The sequence below is a fragment of the Caretta caretta genome, chromosome 12 (assembly GCF_965140235.1).
Source record: "Caretta caretta isolate rCarCar2 chromosome 12, rCarCar1.hap1, whole genome shotgun sequence".
Taxonomy (NCBI): Eukaryota; Metazoa; Chordata; order Testudines; family Cheloniidae; genus Caretta; species Caretta caretta.
In genome coordinates, this window is record NC_134217.1 from 41,332,767 (window position 1) to 41,348,538 (window position 15,772).

Sequence of the window (15,772 nt, forward strand, 5' to 3'; positions counted from 1 at the left end):
GTTCTCAGGGATGTGCTGCGGGATCTCTACCGCCTGCTGAAGTCAGTGGTGGCTTCTGATCGGGATGAGGTCACTGTGCTTCATGCTCAGCTGGCCTTGGAGGAACTCGATGACATCATGAGGAGGGTCTTGTTTCCCCCCCAAACCCTAGAGAAGAAGCTCGTGGTCCTGCCTTAGCAGGACAACAGGCCAGCAGGGCCCAGCACGACTTCCAAGCCGACTCGCACCTGCTTGTCTGTGCCAGCACGCAGTGCCAGGAGAGGCCGGATTCCTGCGTTCCACGGCCTCATCTCTCATCCCCTTCTGCCTCCCGGTTTGCTGAGAGCATTTAACACACTGTAGGATGTGCTTAGAATTTGCTAGTCCTCCAGAGGCTCCTGCCCCAGCCTGTGTGACTTGGGGCCTGCCAGCATGTGTTCTGGCCTGTCTGCCTCGGCTATGAATGAGGCCACGTGGAATCTGCAAGAAATCAGAAAGTCACAGTGAGGGCTCCCTGCCTGTGTAGACTGCAGCATTGCTCAGGGCCGGCACAGCTACGGGTGGCAGCTTCTCTCAGTGACGAGCATGACAGGAACTCATGCCGGGAGTCACTTTTAAAACTGAAACCAGACTTGTACTGAACCCAAAGGCAGGGCAGGAAAAAATCCCCACCTGTGAAGAATCCATTTGCTCTGCCTTCAGTTCATGTTTAATGGGACAGCTGCCAATGAAACCACTGGCACGTCACAGTGAGGAGGCACTGGCATCGGGGTGGCTCTGGCCCAGGTACATCCCAGAGAGTTCAACCGGTCTGCCAGGTGCAGAGCCCCCCCTGCCCCCCATGTGCTCAGACTGAGGGGACTCGCTGCTCAAAATGCAGAGACCTTATTCAAACAACAGCCCCTCTCCACGCCCGTGGGACTGGCTCCTCGGCGAGAGGTGAAACGCAGGGACTGGAAGTCCGCTCTCAGGTTCCCTCCCTGTGTTTGACCGTGCTGCGTGTTGCTCTGCACTGCTGTTCACCCCCGTTTCACTGGGGGCTCTCCGGCATTAGCACTGTGCTGCAGGGCTGGGTTTCAAATACCTTTCCGGGGGAATTATTTACAAAACCTCCCCCATGAGCCCCCGCTGCGGTGCCTGGCGCGGGTGGGGTATGTTTGACGTTTTTAACAATACCTAAAGTGTGGGCCAACCTTGTGGTGGCAGGGCCCCCTGAGCTGGCAATAAAGGACCTCTGTAAATGTCACGACCTGTAAAGTCAACCTGCGTGGTCCCTATCTCCTGGGCAGAGGGAGGGGCACGGCAGAGCATGCTGTCCTGCTCTCGCCACGGAAGCTGGCCCCCGGTACCATGCTGGAGAGCGTAGCCCAGACCAAGCGAGTGCCCTGCGGTGTATGTGCCTGAGGAAGGGAAATCGGAGGAAATGGGTTTGTTTTCACTTGCAGAGGAGAGGGAAGGGAATTGACCTGGACAGTGCCCTGGGAAATGCAAAGTAGGATCCAGCCCCTCCTTCCCCTCGAGCTGCAGACCGCACTCGTGCTGATCTGTCGGACAGGCTCAGCCAGGTCAGACCTGCAAGGTCTGTGTTCTCCCGCCCTGCCTGGGAGCAGGTCAGCGCTCTGCGGGCAGGAAGGTGCAGCTTGCCAGTGGCCACCTGCTGAGCACTTTGGGACCAGCAGGTGCGAAGACCTGTCTGAGAGCTGAGGGCGGTTGCTGCTGGGCTGTAGGGAGCTGGCAGCTGCATGGGCTACTGCCTCCTTGGCAGCTCATCTCTTGAAGCCCTGCTCCTGGAGCCATATGCCTACAGGAGACTCTCAGCTTTGTGTGTTTTAAAAGGAGGGTTGTGGCCCTCGTGGTGGTGAAGAAAAGCTGGAAATGCGAGAAGGCAAAGAACCAGAGCCAGGTTCAGTCTTTGTCAAACTCTCCTGAATTGAAGCCTATCTTGTGTTGTGGGGGGGCCTGACTGGTGATTTTTGAGGGCCTGGCACTGAACAAACCCATTGACCACTTCCTTAATGGACACCTCCACTTAGGCAGTGGCTGTAGTTGCCACCTGGCAGCAATGGGCGGCACAGGAGGAGGTGGGGCTCCTGGGCTGGTGAAGGGGCAGGGAGGCTCCCGGGACACCTCTCTGAGATGTGGGGAAAGCTTGCGACGCCCTGCATGCCTCTTCGCCCCGAGCCCAGTCCCTCTACGTCAGCTGCACGGGGTGAGCCAGGGAGGGGCCGGCATCGTGGGCGCTGGGCTAAAGCTCCATCCAGCTCCACTGGTCCCTGGAGCCTCCCTTAAAAATAATGGGGCTTTGGATTGGAAAGTGATGAGGTGAGGGCTTGTGGCATGTCTGATTCCTCCCTCCTGCTTGGGCGTGACTAGGGGCCCAGGCTTCCAGCACAGGTGGAGACCAGACCTGGGTCGGGAGAGAATGACTCGCTGCCTGTCACGGAGTCCCTGGGCGATGCTCTGGAACTGCTCCCCATGAAGTCAGTCAGGACTCTGGGGCAGTCGCCTTTCTGTGAGCACCCTGTCTGCAGGACACACAGCTCACACAGCTTCCACCTTCCTGGGTCTGACCTCGGAGCATTCAGCATCCTCTGCCCCTCCGTGCGCTTCCCACAGCGAGTCCGCTCAGGCGGGGCTCCTGGGGAAGCCAGAGGGTCCTGCACCCCAACTTCGCAGTCAGACGTGACTCTCAGCCAGCCAGTAAAACAGAAGGTTTATTAGACGACAGGAACATGGTCTAAAACAGAGCTTGCAGGTGCAGAGAACGGGACCCCTCAGCTGGGTCCATTTTGGGGGGCAGTGAGCCAGACAACCACGTCTGCACTTCACTCCATGTCCCAGCCAGCCCCAAACTGAAACTCCCTCCAGCCCCTCCTCCTCTGGGCTTTGTTCCTTTCCCGGGCCAGGAGGTCACCTGATTCCTTTGTTCTCCAACCCTTCAGCTCTCACCTTGCAGGGGGGGAAGGGCCCAGGCCATCAGTTGCCAGGAAACAGGGTGTCGGCCATTCTCTGTGTCCAGACTCCTGCACACACATGCCCTCTAGGGCACTGCAATGATCATACACCCTTACCCCACCACCTAGATACTTAAGAACTGCCTAGGGGAAACTGAGGCACCCCCACACTATTCAGAGGAAACATTAAGAACAGTCCCACTTCGTCACATCTCTCCCCCCTTCGAGATCGAACTGAGCGGGGTCACTTTAGCCGGTGACCTGGGGAAGTTCGAAGCCACCAACGTTCCCATGGATGCCCCAGCATCTCTCCCATTCCTTGGTAGGAGTTACACCAGGCCCTTCCAGTTTCACGCCCTCCCTTAGGTCAGGGGTGGTCGATAGCACTCGCAGGCCGCATGTGGGAAGGTTTATGCAGCCCATGCCCTTTGGCCGCCCCAAGAATGTCTCCCCATTGACCATCACCTTCTACTCCCACTGGAGGTCCGGGGGGCCTGGCCCCAGGAAACTCCACACAGACATATAGGTTGGGGTCAGGAGTGGGAGCCTGTCCACATCCCCAACCACCTGGCTGACGGAGTCTATGGCCTTGGGACCCAGCAAGGGAGCTAGACACCGGGGCTTTTCCGCAGGGTCCCCTTGGTTCAAATCGCCAGCCTGCTCAAAGGCAGTGAGGTGGGCATCCACACCCCCCCCCCCTCCTTAACCAGGGGCAGCAATTTAGTCTCGAGGTTCCCTGCGGAACTGGCCCCCCGGGGTCTATCCCCACTCACCCCGGGGAGGTCCCCTAGGCCTCTCCGCCCCACCACCGCCAGTTCATGCTGCTGCTGCTTCTGCAGCTCTTTCTCGGGCTCTCGCTGTCTCCCACAGTCCTCTTGCTCTCTCAGACTCAGCTGCAATCCCGTCCGTCTTGATCCCCCGATGGGGAACCCGATCATGAAGACCCTCGTCTGGTCGGGGACAGGAGTCTTGGCGATGCCTGGCTCCCGCTTCAGCTGCTCCCAGATCCTGCTATAGCCCCAGTTGGGGTCAGGAATCTGTTCCTTAGAGCGGTCATCCTCCTCCAGCTGCACGATTAACTCTGCTTTGGTGAACTTTCCAATGCTCAACCCTCTCTTTCTGCACAGGGTTACAATGTCCTTCTTAAGGAGACGGTGACAGGCCATCACTCCGCTCCTCCCAAGTTGTTGTGGACTCACAGGCCCATGTGTTCTCAGCTCCCCACGGTTTCCAGGGAGAACCCCTAGTGTGCCAGCCCTTCTCAAGGTCACCCCCTCTTTGCCAGGGTCGAGCTGCAGACTCCTCCGCCCCTGAGACTGCTCACTGCAGTCCCCAGGGGGACCCCATTACTGCACAGTACTTCTCGCTGGTCACACACTCCCAGGGGTTAACCGCCCCCCGAAACCGCTCCTCTCTGAGCCTTCAGCAGGCCTGGTCCTCGGCAATCCCCCTTCGTGTTACTGCTCCCCAGTCACTTACTGCAGGAAGCGCCATCCACGGGGTGCAGTAGATCCCACCGCTGCCACCAGTTGTCACGGAGTCCCTGGGCGATGCTCTGGAACTGCTCCCCATGAAGTCAGTCAGGACTCTGGGGCAGTCGCCTTTCTGTGAGCACCCTGTCTGCAGGACACACAGCTCACACAGCTTCCACCTTCCTGGGTCTGACCTCGGAGCATTCAGCATCCTCTGCCCCTCCGTGCGCTTCCCACAGCGAGTCCGCTCAGGCGGGGCTCCTGGGGAAGCCAGAGGGTCCTGCACCCCAACTTCGCAGTCAGACGTGACTCTCAGCCAGCCAGTAAAACAGAAGGTTTATTAGACGACAGGAACATGGTCTAAAACAGAGCTTGCAGGTGCAGAGAACGGGACCCCTCAGCTGGGTCCATTTTGGGGGGCAGTGAGCCAGACAACCACGTCTGCACTTCACTCCATGTCCCAGCCAGCCCCAAACTGAAACTCCCTCCAGCCCCTCCTCCTCTGGGCTTTGTTCCTTTCCCGGGCCAGGAGGTCACCTGATTCCTTTGTTCTCCAACCCTTCAGCTCTCACCTTGCAGGGGGGGAAGGGCCCAGGCCATCAGTTGCCAGGAAACAGGGTGTCGGCCATTCTCTGTGTCCAGACTCCTGCACACACATGCCCTCTAGGGCACTGCAATGATCATACACCCTTACCCCACCACCTAGATACTTAAGAACTGCCTAGGGGAAACTGAGGCACCCCCACACTATTCAGAGGAAACATTAAGAACAGTCCCACTTCGTCACACTGCCCTGCTTTCACTGACTCAGCGACCGGACAGGATTCTTCTCCATGCTCTCTTGGGATCGCGTCTGAGGCTGCGGGCAGTGTGGGGAGGAGACAGCAGCTCTGGGGAGGCCAGGTTTATGGGAGATCTCTCTGCTGAGCCAGCTGGGGCAGGTTCACCTACCTGCCATGCTACGTGCCCCTTGCTCGTGCCTCTGAGCCAGAGCCTGGCCCTCCAGCCTGAAAGGCAAGGTGCTGCAGGGCTCCCTGGGGAAGCCTCACACTGGCTGGCAGAAAATGCACCAAAATCTCTCTGCAGTGGACTGGGTCAGTGCAGAGGTTCTGCCTGTGTCTCCAACTCCGACAGGGAGAGGAGCTGCCTTTGGCTCAGGTTCTGCAGGAGTGGGCACTGCTGCGGCTGGGGCAACTGCATACTGACCTCTTAGAAATAACCTGAGAACAAACATTAAAGCCTGGGATCCCCGAGGCTTCTGCCTAGACCCCGCACCCCATCTGTGTGAGCCCAAAACCCCCGGGTCCCTGCCTGGACCCCGCACCCCATCTGTGTGAGCCCAAAGCCCCGTCTCTGCCTGGAGCCAGCTGAACACTTGTGTGAGCTACAAGGTCCCTAGATGTCCCGTCACACCCAGTCCTGCTAGTTGCTACCCCCCAGCACCGGTACCATGTCCCCCGGTGCCTAGGGCTGCTGGGGCCTGCAGGGCCGTGTCCCCAGCCCCTCTGGTGATCCGCAGCCATGCTGGATCAGAGCGGAGCCTGCCAGGACACCTTCCCTTGGGCACCTGCACCGCAGCCCCCAGCTCAGCCCGCGGCCCACGCTCCTCGCCAGTGGGGTGATCACAGGGCCCGCCGCGCTGCCCAGCGGGGCTGGGAGCCTTGTCGCAGCAGCGGACGGACGAGGGCAGATTTCCCGCGGCTGCCCTCGGCCCCGCTGCCCCTGCGAGTGGCGGTGTTTCGGACACCCGGGTCTGTGGCAAGCACCGAGCCCTTCCGTTGCCCATCGCCAGGGCTGCGCAGCTGCTGGGCCAGCGGCCTCCCCCGGCGGGCAGCACCACGGCGGCTTAAAGCCCCTGGGAGCTCCGGGGCAGGCCCGGGGCCAGGTGCTCTGCGCGGGCCCTGGGGAAATGCGATGCCGAGCCGTCCCCGGGCCGGGTGCCAGGACCCCCAGGGTTGGGGGCTGATTCGCAGCCTTCGCTGCCTCCCCGCCGCACCCTCGGCAAACCAGCCCGTTCCCGCGGCTCAGCACCTTGATCTGCCGCCGCCGGCGGGGGCCGGGGAAATGGTTTTATGGCGTCTAGGAATCGCTTTATGGTCTGGGCTTTGATCTGCGGGGAAGCGGCCGCCGAGTGCAGGCGCCTTGGGCTTGCCGGAGGGCGCCGGGGTGCTGCGGGGTCAGCGCCCGCGCGTGGGCGGCCCCTCTCCGGCTTCCACCGGGCTCTGCTGCCCTGCGGCTTTGGCCGGCGAGGCCCCTTCTTCGGGGACCTGCCCGTTCGGCAGTGTCCATGCCTGAGCTCGCCCCCGCCTCGGGCTCGCACCAGCGGAAGATTTTTGAATGACAAGTCTCTTTTAATGCTGGTTCCTGGGCTGCTGGCTGCAGTTCTCCCGCTGCAGACAAGGGGGTTTCTGTGCAGGAGAAGACGGAAATTTTATTTATACCTTGGGAAGTGCTTCTGCAGGGAGCCCCGGGAAGGGAGGAAAGGTGAGAGGCGCCTGGGAGCTGCGTTTGCATCAGAAGGTAAGACGTTGCAGCGCTGCGATTTTACAACGCGTTGGCCCGGGGGTTCCGCACCTGTTCAAACGCTACCTGGGAAGGAGCATAAAGGTTAATTGTGTGTCTGTGGGTCTGCGCGTGCACCCGCCCCCCTCCCCGCCCACAGGCCCCCTGCGCCTCCCTGCGCCCGGGCATCGCGCCAGAGGCTGCCGCGGTCGTCCTGTGCCCGAAAGCGGAGGCAGGGAGAAGCCCCGGCCCTCCCCCCGGCCCGGCAGCTCTAAGCGGACACACAGTGGAGCGGGGCCGTTCCAACCTCGGCTTTCTGTTCAAACCCTCCCCGTCGCCGCTGGACGCCGGACCCGGCCGCAGGGGCGTGGGCGCGGCATGGCGACGGGGCCTTTGCGGGTTTCTCGCCCGTGCGGCCGCCAGGCTGACCCCGCGCCCGGAGCAGCCGGGTTGTAACAGGCGCATCCGGCCGGCGCGGGGCACCGGCTGCCCAGGGCTTCCGAGCAATTGCCCCCGGGGGCATTTCTCCAGGCAGTTCTCAGGGCTGCGGGTCTTTTGTCAGCGCCCCCCGCTCTGCCCGTGACGGGCGCGGGCAAGGGCCTGCCTGCTGCCGGAGACGGGGCCGGGGACCGGCCTCCACCTGCGCGGGGAGAGCTCGCGTCCCCTCAGGGGCTCTGCTGCCGGTCGGAAGCAGCAGCTTCCGCAGGAGGAAGCCGGGCCCCAGGGGAAGCTCCCCGCTGGTCACGACCATCATCCTTCGCCTTGCTCCCGGCGCCTGCCAGGCTCCCCGGCCCCAGGGCAAGCTGGGCTCCGCAGCGGGAGGGACCCGCCAAGGCACGGAGCGCAGCCCCCGGCCGGTTCACACTCCCTGCGGCCGCCCCATTGCCCTCCGCCCCGGGTCCCCGAGGGGAAGGCCGGGGCTGGAACTCCGGCTTTGTGCGAGTGGCAAGGTGCGGGGAAGCCTGCGGGAAATGGCGGCTGCTGGGAAGTGGGGGGGATTTTTTCGCCCTTTGCGCCTCGGAATGAGGAGGGGCCTCCCTGCTCCACTGCCCCAGGCGGGTGCAGGCAGGGGGGCGTCTCGCTGGGGCCTGCGAGCACGCACCGCACAAGCCCAGCCACAGGAGGGCCGGCCACGCAGCCCGCAGCCCGGGGCCCGCAGCAGAGGGACGCGAGGAGACAGTCACCTGCTCGGCCGGGCTGTTGGGAACAGGACTCAGGCCGGCACCCTGACATCCGCCCGAGCCCCGGTCTGGGGCTGACCCGGGCCCCTGGCAGTTAGCTAGGGAACACAGTCTCTCTCTCCCTCGGAGGCTGCCTCCTGCCCCGGGCGGAGCTGAGCTCTCTGTGCCTTAGAGCAGCCAGCCCAGAACAAAACCCCGGCGTGCCCCTTCCCTGGCGGCTGCCCCCGGAGCTGGGTATCTCCCCTCTTCTTCAACGACCGACAGCACCTCAGGGAGAGGCAGCGGGGGGGAGGTTGGTTCTGGTGGCCCTGGCTGGTCATTTGTGTGGCTCTCCGCTGGCCTCCCTCCAACGTGTGCCCCTCTTTCCCAAGGCGCAGCGCCCGCCATGGGACACGGGACTCCAGCTGAGCCTGCATCGGAGCCAGGCAGAGCGGGACAGTGACCTCCCGGTCCTTACATCCGACACTGCTGTGGTTCGCGTCGGAACACTGCTCCTCTTTGTCCCAGTGGCCTTAGGCTGCTGACACGTTCCCTCTGGGATCCACTCTAATTCCCGGATCCCTGTCTGCAGCCCTGCCGCCGACCCGGTTAGTCCGAGTTTGTCCTTGTGCCATTGATTTTTCCTTCCCATGCTCAGCACTTTGCACTTTCCTGTGCTGAATTTCATCTTGATTACTTCAGACCAGTTCTCCTACGTAGCAAGAGCCTTTTGAATTCTAACCCTGTCCTCCAAAGTGCTTGCAACCCCTCCCAGCTTGGTGTCAGCTGCAGATTTTATAAGCATATAGTGCACTCCATTATTCCAAATCGTTAATGCGAACGAGCCTGGACAGTGGCTTGTGGGACCCCAATAGAAACATCCCCCCAGTTTGACTGAACCACTGACCGTTACTCTTTGAGTACAGTCTTCCAACCAGTTTTGCACTCAATTTATAGTAATTTCATCTAGATCACAGTTCCCCAGTTTGCTTATGATAATGTCATATGGGGCTATGTCAAAAGCTTTGCTAAAATCAAGATCTATCACATCTGCTGCTTCCCCTTTATCCACCACACCAGTAACCCTGTCAAAGACGGAAATTAGCGGGTTTGGCACGATTTGTTCTTGACAAATCCAAGCTGGCTGTTCATTATCACACTACTATCCTCTAGATAGTTACTAGGCGGTCAAGCCATTAAAAAATTAATCATGATTAATTGTGCAATTAATTGCACTGTTAAACAACAGTAGAATACCATGTACTTAAATATTTTTGGATGTTTTCTACATTTTCAAATATACTGATTTCAGTTACAACACAGAATACACAATGCACACCACTCACTTTCTATTTATTTTTAATCCAAATATTTGCACTGTAAAAACCCAAACCCAAATCACCAAATTCACCTCATCCAAGTACTGTCATGCAATCTCTTTAACATGAAAGTTGAACTTACAAATGTCAAATTATGTACAAAAAAACCTGCATTCAAAAATAAAACCATGTAAAACTTTAGAGCCCACAAGTGCACTCAGTCCTACTTCAGCCAATCGCTCAGACAAACGAGTTGGTTACATTTGCAGGAGATCATGCTGCCCGCTTCTTCTTTACAATGTCACCAGAAAGTGAGAAGCGGCGTTCGCATGGCACTGTTGTAACCAGTGTTGCAAGGTATTTATGTGCCAGATGCTCTAAAGATTCATATTTCCCTTCACGCCTCAACCACCATTCCAGGGGACATGCGTCCGTGCTGATGACGGGTTCTGCTCGATAAGCTATTACCAGCAGGAGAGTGGGGTGGGAGGAGGTATTGTTTCATGGTCTCTGTGTGTATATAACGTCTGCTGCAGTTTCCACAGTATGCATCCGATGAAGTGAGCTGTAGCTCACGAAAGCTCATGCTCAAATAAATTGTTAGTCTCTAAGGTGCCACAAGTCCTCCTTTTCTTTATCCAGAGCAGTGCGGGCTGACGGATGTTCATTTTCATCATCTGAGTCAGATGCCACCAGGAGAAGGTTGATTTTATTTATTTATTTATTTATTTATTTTTGGTGGCTTGGGGTCTGTAGTTTCTGCATCAGAGTGTTGCTCTTTTAAGACTTCTGGAAGCATGCTCCACACCTCATCCTTCTCAGGTTTTGGAAGGCACTTCAGAGTCTTAAACCTTGGGTTGAGTGTAGCTATCTTTAGAAATCTCACATTGGTACCTTCTTTGCATTTTGTTAAATCTTCAGTGACAGTGTTTGTAAATCAAACAACAGGTGCTGGGTCATCATCCGAGACTGCAATAGCATGAAATACAGGGCAGAATGTGGGAAAACAGAGCCGGGGACACACAATTCTCCCCCAAGGAGTGGGGTCACAAATGTAATTAACGCATAATTTTTTTAACGAACATCATCCATGGAAGCATGTCCTCTGGAATGGTGGCCGAAGCATGAAGGGGCGTACGAATGTTTAGCGTATCTAGCATGTAAATACCTTGCTACGCTGGCTACAAAAGTCCCATGCAAACGCCTGTTTTCACTTTCAGGTGACATTGTAAAGAAGAAGCGGGCAGCATTGTCTCCTGCAAATGTAAACAAACTTGTTTCTCTGAGCAGTTGGCTGCACAAGAAGTAGGACTGAGTGGACTTGTAGGCTCTAGAGTTTCACACTGTTTTGTTATGGAGTGCAGTTATGGAACCCCCCAAAAATCTATATTTGTAAGTTGCACTTTCACGATAAAGAGACTGCACTGCAGTACTTGTATGCAGTGAATTGAAAAATACTATTTCCTTTGTTTGTCACTTTTACAGTGCAAATATTTGTAATAAAAATAATAGAAAGTGAGCACTGTGCACTTCGTATTCTGTGTTGGAATAGAAATCAGTATATTTGAAAATGTAGAAAAACATCCAAAAATATTTAATACATTTCAATTGGTTTCTATTGTTTAACAGTATGATTAATCACAATTTTTTTAATCGCAGTTAATTTTTTTGAGTTAATCACATGAGTTAACTGCAATTAATCGACAGCCCTAATATTTACCAGTTGTTTGATTCATCACTTGTTCCAGTATTGTTCCAGGCATTGAAGTTAGGCTGACTGGTCTATAATTCCCTGGATCCTCTTTGTTCCCCTTTGTAAAGATTAGTTCTGTGTTTGCCCTTCTCTAGTCCTCTGGGACCTCTCCTGTCCTCCATGAGTTCTCAAAGATAATTGCTAACAGCTCGAAGGTTTCTTCTGCTGGTTCTTTCAATACCCTAGGATGAATTCCATCAGGTTCTGCCGATTTCAATACATCTAACTTATCTTTATATTCTTTAACCCATTCTGCCTTATGTTTCTTCCTCCTTGTTAATATTAATTGTGTTAAGTATCTGGTCATAATTTACCTTTTTAGTGAAGACTGAAGCAAAATAGTTAGTAAACACCTCTGGCATCTTGAGGTCATCCATTATTAGCTCTCCTTGCCTTTTATGTCACTTGATAGGTGTAACTCACGTTGTCCCTACATGCTTGTGCTCTTTTTTGTGTGCTCCTCCTTAGCAATTTGTCCATGTTTCCACTTTCTGTAGGATCATTTTTGATTTCCAGGTAATTCAAGAGCTCCTGATGCAGCCTTTCTGGCCTCTGACTAGTCTTCCTGTCTTTCCTTTGCATCAGGATAGTTTGTTGTTGCACCTGGTACTGTCTCTTTGAGAAACTGCCAGCTCTCTGGAATCCTTTTTTTTTTTTTTTTTAATGTTATTTTTTTATTTTCTTCCCATGGGACCTCATCTACCAGTTCTCAGAGTCTGTTAAAATGTGTTTTTGTAATCCATTGTCCTTATTCTGCTGCTCTCACACCTTCCTTAGACTCCTGAAGTCTGTCATTTCATGATCACTTTCACCCAAATTGCCTTCAACCTTCAGGTTCGCTACCAAAGCCTCCCTGTTGGTCAGGATCAAGCCTAAAATGGCGGCCCCCCTGCCTACATCCTGCATAGGGTGACCAGACAGCAAGTGTGAAAAATCGGGATGGGGGTGGGGGGTAATAGGAGTCTATATAAGAAAAAGTCCCAAATATCAGGACTGTCCCTATAAAATTGGGACATCTGGTCACCCTAAGCCTGCACCTTCCTGAAACCAGAAGTTATCACCAGGACATTCGAAGAACTTATTGGGCAGTTTGTGTTTTGCTGTATTACATTTCCAGCTGCTGTCTGGGCAGGGCAAGTGCCCCCTAACGACTAGGTCTTGTGTTTGGGATATTGCTATTTGTTCTAGAAATGCCTCACCCGCCTCCTCTTACTAATTGGGTCCCTGCTGACATCACCCCTATTTCCCCCCCTTTTATCTTCACCCAGAGCCTTTCAACTGCTCTGTCTCTCACCTCCTGGACCTCAGCACAGGGGTATATGTTCTTGGTATGTATTGCAACCCCCCTCCCTTTTCCCTGGTTTGTCCTCCTGAACAAGCTGCACCCCCTACACCAATGTCCCCATCAGGAGACTTATCCCCCCCATGTCTCAGTGATGCCAGTGAAGTCATAAACCCGCAGATCAGTTTGCGCCAGGTGCTCTGCTGGCAGCCAGAGCAGGGACTTTCCAGTGTGGATTTTGACTAATCCTTGGGGGACTTCAGCCAGAGGAAACCTCCCGTTGTGCCGGTCCTGCTACAGGCTCACCTAAAGCGAGGTCTGTAAAATGGGAGCAATCAGATGGGTCAATTAAACTGCCACCTCTGGGAATTCCAGTCAGCTGCTTGGTACAAAGTGAGCCCCATCGCTGTCTGCCTGCGCCTCCAGCTGTCATGTGCAGGAGGCTCCAGCTGCCTGGTCGGAGGAGAGGGATCCCCTGCCCCTCCGCACTGTGCTGGGAGAGCAGTACCGGGGGACAGTGTGTGGACCCTCAGTCTGCCCAAGGTTCTGGTCAAACCCAATGAAATCCCAGCAGGGAACAGGAGAGAGGCTCCTACCCCTCCCAACACCCTCAGTGGAGCACACAGGCCTCTGCAGGATTCTTTTCTGTCTTCTTAGAAGGAGGTGGCTCTTTTAATGATTTTATTCTCCCAGCTGGCCAGGTCCCCCAAAGCCCCACTCTAGTTTAGCAGCAGAGGTCACAGGAAGTGTCATCTCCCAGCACAATCTCTCCTTAAAACACTGGCTGAGTGGTCGTGCAGCCAGGGCCTAGGCTCGTTACCTGCCAGCCATGGCTACATCTGCCCCAGTCACAGCTCTCCAACACGCCCTGCCGCACCAACTCCTGCCTAATGTGTTTGTCCTTGAAGTCTGCTGCGACTAATGTACTGGACTTTGATTTCACAGGTACCCCCCTGCACACCTCCACTCTCCCTCCCGCACCTCTGGCGGTGCCCCAGAGAGTGCTGGCTGGGGGGGAAATGAAGCACAGGCACCAGAGGTGTATCTTGTTCCCCTCTCACACCCCAAAAGGCAGAACTGCTTCTGCTGCAGTTCCCGATAGATGCAGCTGAAGGCTGAGCCCAGTTCCGGAGAATTTAAGCCCAAAGGGTCAAAGTTTGGTTCAGGGCGATGCCCCTTTTCATGGAAAGGCGACACTAATCCAAGAGCTGGAACCTGTGCAGGGCCTGGTGCTCGCTTATCTCTGTAACTTCCCCCGACACACCTGGCTCCGGCTCCAGGGCGGCTAACTTTGTGTCGCCGGTGGCGGAGAGCGGCTGTGTGCCAAGAACCTGGCTCCGAGCAGCCTGCCCCTCCCTGGCGCAGGGACGTGAGACCCTTTCCAGTCTGTGTGCTGTGTGCAGAGGATGAGCAGCTCAGTCTCCGCCACGCTGCTCGGGCCCAAGAGCCAGGCCTGGGGAAGGGGACACAGCCAAGAGGTACAGTGCACTGAATGGGACTTGCCCCAACCCAGCAGAGATCTGTAACCTTCGGGGTTGCTCTGGATCAGAGCTTGCATGCATTTGGCTACAAGAAACAGAACTGCAGCCCGAAGCTAGGCTCCAGGTCTCATTCCGGCGTGGGGGCAACCATGCTCCCCCCACTCCCATTCTACCTCCCCTCCCTCCCTCCCCCCCCCCCCGGCCTGTGCGCCGCTGCATATGCCGCCCCCTCCCCTGGGAAGGGCTTCCCTTGCCCGCAGCACCTTCAACCCCCTCCTGAGCCCCTCGGGTCCTGCTCGGGCACCAGCTCCTGGGGGCCTCTCCTGCCGGGCTCTCAGGTACCCGGCTGTCCGGGAAACTCCATCTTCATCCTTAATCTCTGCAAGCCCTTCCCTGGCCCTGCAGGAGGGGAGCCTCTGGCCAGGGCAGGGCCAGCCGGGTACTGAGGCCGAGAGAATAAGTGGGGTCCCGCAGGCAGCCTGGCGGAGACAGGGACAGAACCCGGCCCGGTGCCCGGGGCACAAGCCCAGCCTGGCTGACGGGGCTGGGGGTTGCTTCACCAAGGAACGTGTCGGGCTCCCGGGCCGCTGGTTTGGACGGAGCTCTGCCCAGCGTGCCCGGGGGCCGGGCCGGCAGGAGCACGTGGAGGGCGGGCAAGGCGGCTCGCTGGGGGGTGAAGGGCGGCGCCCGGCCGTGGAGAGCCGGGCGAGAGGGACGCCCCCGCCGGCCTCGGGGCGCCTCTCCCGGCCGGGCAGGCGGAGCCCCCGGGGGCTGCGGGCGGTGCCGGCTCAGCCGCTCCTTTAAAGGCGGCTCGGCCGGGCCGGGCCGGGCTCAGAGCGGCGCGGGAGGCGGAGGCCGGTGCAGGCGGTGGGGAGTGGCGCGTCCCGGGGAGCCCGGCGGCACGGTGAGCGAGCGAGCGAGCGAGCGAGCGGGCGGGATTGTTGGTTCCTGCGGTCCGGGTCCGGGTCCCGGCCCCGGCGGCGGGGGCTGGCCGAGCCGGCCGGGGTCTCCGGAGCTGCGGACCGGGCTGCCGCACTGCAGGGTGAGAGGCGCCTCCTGCTCCCCGCAGGCTGCTCCGGGGTCCTGCCGGCCCCAGCCCGGCTCCCCTCTCCCGTCCCTGCGTTGTGCCCGTCACCGGGTACCTGGGCCACCAGCCCCCGCCCAGGTGAGGCAGCCAGCTGGAATGGGCAGCCTCCGCCAGGAAGGTGCCCGGGCCCCTCTCGGCCCCACCTCCCCAGACCCTGCTTTCCTGAGCCACGCAGAGCTCACCCCCAGGGACCCTTCAGCAGGCGGGGAGGCTGGCAGGGTGCTGCACATCCCTGGGAGGGGAGCCCTCCACCGGGCTCCCCCGAAATCCTCCTCCAGGTTCTCCTGTGTGGGGAGCTCTTCTCCCTGGTGCTCTCCCAGCCAAGAGAACTGAGCTGAGCCTGCTCCCCCCATCCCCGCTGTGGGAATGACTGCTCCAGGCCCCAGCGATGGTCTCCCACCCTGGGAGCCACTGTCCATCAGCCATGCCCAGATCTGTACAGCCCTTGGGGCAAAAGGCTGGGCACTCCAGCAGTTCTGTAGGTTGCCTGGAGTGCCCTGGGCCCATGCGAGCTAGTGCTGGGGAGATGCTCACAGGGCTCATAGACCCTTCCTTACACTGGGTTTCAGCCCCTGGTGTGCCAAGGCTGGTGGTTTGCGTAGCCCAGCTTTCTACCTGGTGCCTTGTCCTCTGAGGCCTTGCACATGACCCATAGCCAAGGGAAACACATAGGTGGACGAACAGAGAGTCCGGCTGCCTCACGACCTGCATGTTCCCTGCTTCTCACGGGACACCAGGCTGGAGAAAGCACAAGCCAATGTGCTGCAGGGACCAGTCCTGCCC

The 15,772-nt window shown here is 57.7% G+C and overlaps 2 protein-coding genes and 1 long non-coding RNA gene across 4 annotated transcripts in view; 2 read left to right on the forward strand and 1 right to left on the reverse strand.

The window, feature by feature from the left end:
* Positions 1–1,241, forward strand: part of TANGO6 (transport and golgi organization 6 homolog) — a 92,328-nt gene extending 91,087 nt beyond the window's left edge. Inside the window, exon 18 of the mRNA XM_048870651.2 lies at positions 1–1,241. Coding sequence (XP_048726608.2) covers positions 1–177 — 177 coding nt within the window. The 3' untranslated portion in view covers positions 178–1,241.
* Positions 371–8,235, reverse strand: LOC142068684 (uncharacterized). Its single transcript, XR_012664617.1, has 3 exons — positions 8,092–8,235; positions 6,847–6,994; positions 371–459 (listed from the first exon to the last, which is right to left on the reverse strand). It is a non-coding gene; the product is annotated as an uncharacterized LOC142068684 (long non-coding RNA).
* Positions 6,801–15,772, forward strand: part of HAS3 (hyaluronan synthase 3) — a 22,559-nt gene continuing 13,587 nt past the window's right edge. The window contains exon 1 of one of the 2 annotated variants that reach the window (XM_048870669.2): positions 6,801–6,925. The gene's annotated coding sequence lies outside the window, so the exon portion shown is untranslated. Of the gene's footprint in view, positions 6,926–14,727; positions 14,807–15,772 lie in introns of those variants that run through there. The other variant, XM_075118492.1, reaches the window with a different exon arrangement.